The sequence below is a fragment of the Brachionichthys hirsutus genome, unplaced genomic scaffold (assembly GCF_040956055.1).
Source record: "Brachionichthys hirsutus isolate HB-005 unplaced genomic scaffold, CSIRO-AGI_Bhir_v1 contig_976, whole genome shotgun sequence".
Classification (NCBI taxonomy): Eukaryota; Metazoa; Chordata; class Actinopteri; order Lophiiformes; family Brachionichthyidae; genus Brachionichthys; species Brachionichthys hirsutus.
The window spans coordinates 475,107-481,106 of NW_027180316.1; the positions used below are offsets into that span (position 1 = coordinate 475,107).

Genomic DNA, 6,000 nt, shown 5'->3' on the forward strand with positions numbered 1-6,000 from the left:
ATTAAGCCATAGGTAAATCCTATAGATTACTACTACGTTTATCTCTTATTTGAATTCCGTTAACAAAAGCCGTTTCTGTCTCTGAAAAGGAAACCGAAACTAAGTTCATAGCGTGCACGCGCGCAGCTGCACGCTGCCATGGTCACTGTGGAATGTAATTGTGTGACAAATTAAAGTGCATTTCTTAAAATTAAATCTCAGATTTCGGAATGTCAATGTACCAACCGTGTGTTTTAGTGTGTATAGTCCCACCTGCTCAAGTTTGTTTTCTGAAGTCACTTAAAGAATTTTGATAATAAGATTTCCAATTCATTAAGGTTAGTCGGAGCATTAGATACCCCGCCTTCCATCCCTCCATCCATCCGTCTGCAGCTGAAGGATCTGAAGTTGCTGAAGTAATTGTGGAACTTAAACTCTCTGTGGGAGCCTCTTTCACCGTTATGAAGGAGTTAGATGGTGCATTTGTGCATTAAAGTGTGATTTGAGCCATATGGGCGAGGACTAACCTGGGGAAACGACAGTAATTACTGGTCTTCAGTTGGAGTGGTGTTGAAAGCAGTCAGTGGGCGGAGGTGGCTTGTCGATAGAAATTGTGATGAAAAGTGGAATTACAAGAGAAAAATACGCATGATGGTATCAAAACACAACGACATGAGATTGGCCTCCAAACAGTTCCGTCTGAACAGGAACACACACACACACATTACACACACGCACACACACGTGCTGTGTGTATGTAGAGAGGCAGCATTTCCATCAGGATGTGTTGCTGTACCCCGCCTCTTGCCCGTAGACTGCTGGCATAGGCTCCAGTCGATCCCGCGGCTGACTGAATGACATTAGGATAAGAATAAACTGCAGAGCGACAGAGCTTTTAATACATTTAAACACACAATTGCTGAATTCCTACACAAATCATGCATGGCAGACTTCAAAGGGTCCTTTTTCCCAATATCAGCATGTAGGTTAGGTTTTCCCTGCCATGGAATTCCTTCAGGCAACCAAACTGCTGCATGCACTTGTGCAATGTTGTGCCTCATCCACTGTGCACCAGCAATTTTAACAGTGTTTTTTTTACACAATTAAATTGATAGCTACACAAAAAGCATCACTAACCTCATTCTGTTTCTGCACACATAGTTCGCAGTATCTGTCATTCTATGACAGCATTTGCCGTGTGTTTTCTGTTACCATTTCATCTTGAGTCTATATGTGGACTCTCTTTTTTTTTTTATTGACATTTTCTGACATTAGTCACGTTATCTTATTCAATGCAGAGTGTTTGATCATGAAAACCTTGAAGCGATGCAGGTTTACGGCTCCGTCAAGGCATCCTGGCATCATAGTCTGAGTAGACATATATTTTCAAGGCTCCGCAGCCAGTTGGGTTCGAGCTGAAGTAATTTACACTTGCACTGCAGTGGTGAGGATTAAAATATATGTTGTTTCTGGTTTTTTCAGTTAAATAAATAAATAAATGAAGCAATTACTTTGAAGAGTTGCCAGTTTATGCACTCACCAAAACCCATTAATCAGGCTATTGTCATGCTTGCAGCATCTCGGTGGACACAGATCACATCACGCAGCGAGTGCTAATCTGTTCAATTCGAACAGGGAGATGCATTTCACTGTGTATTCCAATGAGTCTCGCAGTCTTGTCACTGTGTGTCATCAGCTACTCGTGTGCATGTGTGTGTGTGTGTGTGTGTGTGTGTGTGTGTGCTGGTAGGTGTGAGAGAAAACTGAGGATTGAGAAAATTAGAACTGACTGTTGGTCTGTTTGTCCATCGTGTGTGAAAGAGGCATTTGTACAAACCATTGTTTTTTTCTCTGAAGCTGTATGTCTTTGTTTGTTTGAATTGTGGAGGAAAGGAATCCATTATGCTGTTTAAGTTTGTGTGAGTGTATGTGTGTGCGTGTGTTTGTGTGTGTGTCCGGTTGCACCCATTAACTGAATAAATCATCCGGTATTATTGCAGTGTCAAATGCGCTTGCTGAACTATTGGTGCATTGGCCAACAGCCCTAGTCCTGTTTTCTAAAGACCGACAAGAGCACAAGATTCTAAACTGAGAGCCAGAGCTAATTATTCATCAGTAGCTAACGTGACATAAGCGTCTACAGATCTGATTAACAGCTGACACAGTCAATGAGCAAATCGAATGCTGTGTGATCATTTGGTCAGAAGCAAGTGATTTTCTGCAACATATGTTTGCACAAATGGCGGTTTAATAAGAGCACAACTAAGAGAACCTGACTTTGATGAAGATATAAGATTCTTCATGTTCTGTAGCTAAACCGGGACAAAAGGAACCGACCGTTCTGGATATAGGCATTGTCAAAAAGAATTATTGGCATTTAAGCACACATTTTTGTTCTGATCATTTGGGGATTCTGCTAAAAAAAAATCCTAGTCGTTCAAATTTAACAACACAGATGGCAGTTAGATGGTGGTGGTGGTTTCTGCTTTAAAATCTGTCAGAATTCCCTCCTCATCCCACCCCATCCTTCCCACTTGCATCTTGGATTGCTTGCAGCTGCCTCTTGGCAAAGCCTTGGGCTGACCGAAGTTTCTGTTTTTTAATCCTTTTAAGAACAGATCACTTGCATTGGGAGACACATGGAGTCATTTTAGACAGCAATCTCCAAATAGAGTTGCCCTTCAAGATAATTGCAGGAGATTATTTGGAGAGAATGCCCATGGTTAGCAAAGATTTTAAGGATAACATTAAAGGGCTCACTTATTCTATTCCATCTGGAATAATTGATCTGATTGATTTTCCGCTGCTTCATTGAGAACAAGCATGCCATTTATTAATTAAGATTTGCCCACCATCGAGCAACAACATCAAGCTCAGTAGTTTAATAGCCATCCCTCACATTAGGGCTCACTGTTGCTCACCAGCATTATCGAGACTCAGTGATAATTGTGCTCTTGTGTCCACAAGCATTTAAGTGTGATATTTTGTTCAGTGTAGCCCAGGAGCAGAATAATCAAATTAAAATGACAAGCAGCTCACTTGGAAAGAATTGACACATGAAAGCACAATACCTGAAGATGTTCCTGACTGGCAGACTGACAGCATTGACTTGCTTCATTAGTTCCTCTCTGTTATATGTTGGCAGAGTACCTCATCCCCACCTCTCTGGTGAATTCTCACTGTTTCACGAGACGGCAATTATTAGTCTGTTCATTATAAAGGAATAACAGCAAGACAAAAGAATGTTCCATTTTCTTGTCCATAATGACAGTTTGGGCAATTTTCAAAGTGATGATGGCTGTTAGAAGTTGCTCCCTCTGTCTCCATGACAATATCTTCATCATCATCAGTCACGACTTTTACGCAAGCCGGTTTGAGTCAGATTGCTTCGCCCCCTGTATCACTTTTGCACATGTGAAATCACAGTTTGGGTTTTCACAGAAGGCAAACCTATGGTCCGAGTTTAAGCAATAAATTGCTTGTTAAAATGGAAACCGGTGTCTCATACTGCAGAGAGCGGATTACAAGCCCAGATGCGCATTGAGGATTTCACTGAAGACACTCTGGTCTTCGTCTCATTTCCCAAAAGTTCCTGCTCTAATAAACTATGATTTAGTTTGTCACACTGCAAAGATGAGAGGAGAGGCACAGAACCACAGTATCATTTTGTGGGAATATCAGTTCAGCTATTCTCCAAAAGAATGAAGATCCCCCCCCTCCCAAGAAAGGAAAACTCAAGCGACCATAGCAATGGCATTGCCATCTGTTTAATTGAAAGCTATTTCCACCTGGAATTATTACCCGGAAACCACAAGAGGGAATGTCAATATGGAAGGGAAATACAGTCAGATTTAGGAATATGTTTAATCAGAGAATGACAATGTCTGCAGATCCGTGCAGATCCCAGATTACACGTTCCAAAACCATAAAATTAGAGTGAGGAGGTGACTATTGTGGCACAGGCAGTGAAGGATGGAATATGCAGCACAGTACAATGGTGATGCATGCATGTCACATCTGCAGCTTTCATAATAGCACACAACATAATACAAGAGAAGATGCAGTGACGACTCATTGCTTGCTTCATTGGCACAATGTGGTAGCGGATGTACAGGCCTGGTTTGACAGAGGGGGTCATGTTGGCAGGTATTTTGTCTTTCTGAATCACTTGTATGATCAGAGCGGTCTCATAGTTCAATGTCATTGAGACGTTGTAAGTTATTTGGTGGTTAATGTAACACAATTAAGCGTCTCTTTGGTTTAACTTTAAACTCTGTTCCTGTGAAGTAAAGCTGAACTGTTCCAGCATATAGAACAGTTTGAATCAGGTTTATCACAAGCACTGTACTTAATCTCTAGTGAACCCAAATTGAAAAAGTTAAATGCTGTCATTTTGTAATGTAACTCTGGAAAATAGCCTTACATTGAAATGCTAAATATGTATTTTGGAAAAAAATACTTGAATCCCATTTCAATAAAAGTCTAAAGGTGCAGGATAAAGGAAAGCCCCCGTCTCGGCGGAGGTAATTACTGTCTATAAATTGCACTGAAAACTGTTTTATTTTACATTTATTGTCTTTTTTTTCCAAATAAAAAAGAAAAGCTATCACATCTTGAACGGCAACATGATGTTAAACAGATTACATTTCCTCACACTGACATCTTTGGGTCTTTCTGTCTTTTCCTTTGCTAGGATGATTCCATCCAGCAGCAATGACTTCCTGGTCCGAGACCTCGCTGGAGGACGCACCTACGATCTTTGTGTCCTGGCTGTCTTCGATGATGTCGTCACGTCACTGACTGCAACACGTCCTCTGGGCTGTCTGTCATTCACTACGGATACAGAGTTCAGCCAGTGCCAAGCACTGCACAGCCATTTCTTGGGTGGCACCATGATCATCATCATTGGAGGGATCATCGTTGCTTCTGTACTGGTTTTTATTATTATTTTAATGATCCGATACAAGGTTTACAGCAACCAAGTGGCTGGCCATGGAAAAGCAACCGTTGCAGCAACTTCAGCGAGACCACAGAGCAACGGACAAGGAGGAGCTGGACAGGTCCAAGTCCTCCCTCGCTCTGCGTCAAAAATACCTGACGGTGAGGATGACCAAGCACTAGCCTCGGCCATGGCAATGTCACCTAGCAACAATACGAGAGACACTGTGGCCTTGGTTGCGGAGGATTGCAGTGGACGGAGCAGAATGACAAGAACTGATTCCTTGGCCAATGAGGAGTTGCTCTCCCCCACCAAGGCACGCTTCTCCTCTAGGGTTGCCATTGAGATGAAGAGCAGACCGTCATCTGTCGCCAAAGATCCCACCTCCCCCAACAAACTGGCAGGTAGTAAAGAGATAGGGGGCAAATAGACAGACATGCACCACAGAGATATTGGGTGAGAAGTAGGTAAAAAAGAGCAAGACAGAAAGAGATGGTGAGGAAGTGAAGGTATGAAATCGGGCAAGACTCAGCGGGAGTGGAACGATGCGTAAGAAAGATTCCGTCCTTGGTAGCTGAGAGTCAGAAACATGGTGCGTAATTAGCACTGAATTAGCATCATTGGTGTCACGATCTTGTGGTGATCTTGGTGTGATTTCTAAACAATACAAGATTGTAGGCAAAAGGTTTTTGGTGAAATCAATGTTTTGTTAAGGTTTTGGGTTTTTATACACAAGTTTTCATGATGCTCGCACCGTATTAGTATTGCCAGAAGATGCACTTTCTGGCTCTTCTTTCATCCCATTAGTGACTTTGACCATGGAAGAAATTCTATTTGGTTTGGATTTGACAAACAAAGGAATTGTTAGAGCTGCAGGAATCATTCATCTCCATACAGCTATCATTAGTTAAGTGAGTTTTGTGTGTCTTCCATTAGGTTATCTAATGCTATTGGACATGGGAGGCGAGTTTTCCACTGAGTTACACAAGCAGAGTGACTAAGACTGAAAAACAAAAAGAGGCCTTAGTCAAAGGGAGAGGCTATTCAAAGTTTTCCAATATTCAATATCAAGCACTGGAAGA

General features: G+C 41.9%; 1 protein-coding gene across 1 annotated transcript in view; it reads left to right on the forward strand.

The window, feature by feature from the left end:
- The window catches only part of LOC137912508 (leucine-rich repeat and fibronectin type III domain-containing protein 1-like protein), a 28,822-nt gene extending 23,474 nt beyond the window's left edge, over window positions 1-5,348 (forward strand). The window contains exon 7 of the mRNA XM_068756658.1: window positions 4,673-5,348. Within this exon, the coding sequence (XP_068612759.1) occupies window positions 4,673-5,348 (676 nt within the window). The remainder of the gene's footprint in view (window positions 1-4,672) is intronic.
- The last annotated feature ends 652 nt before the right edge of the window (window positions 5,349-6,000 follow it).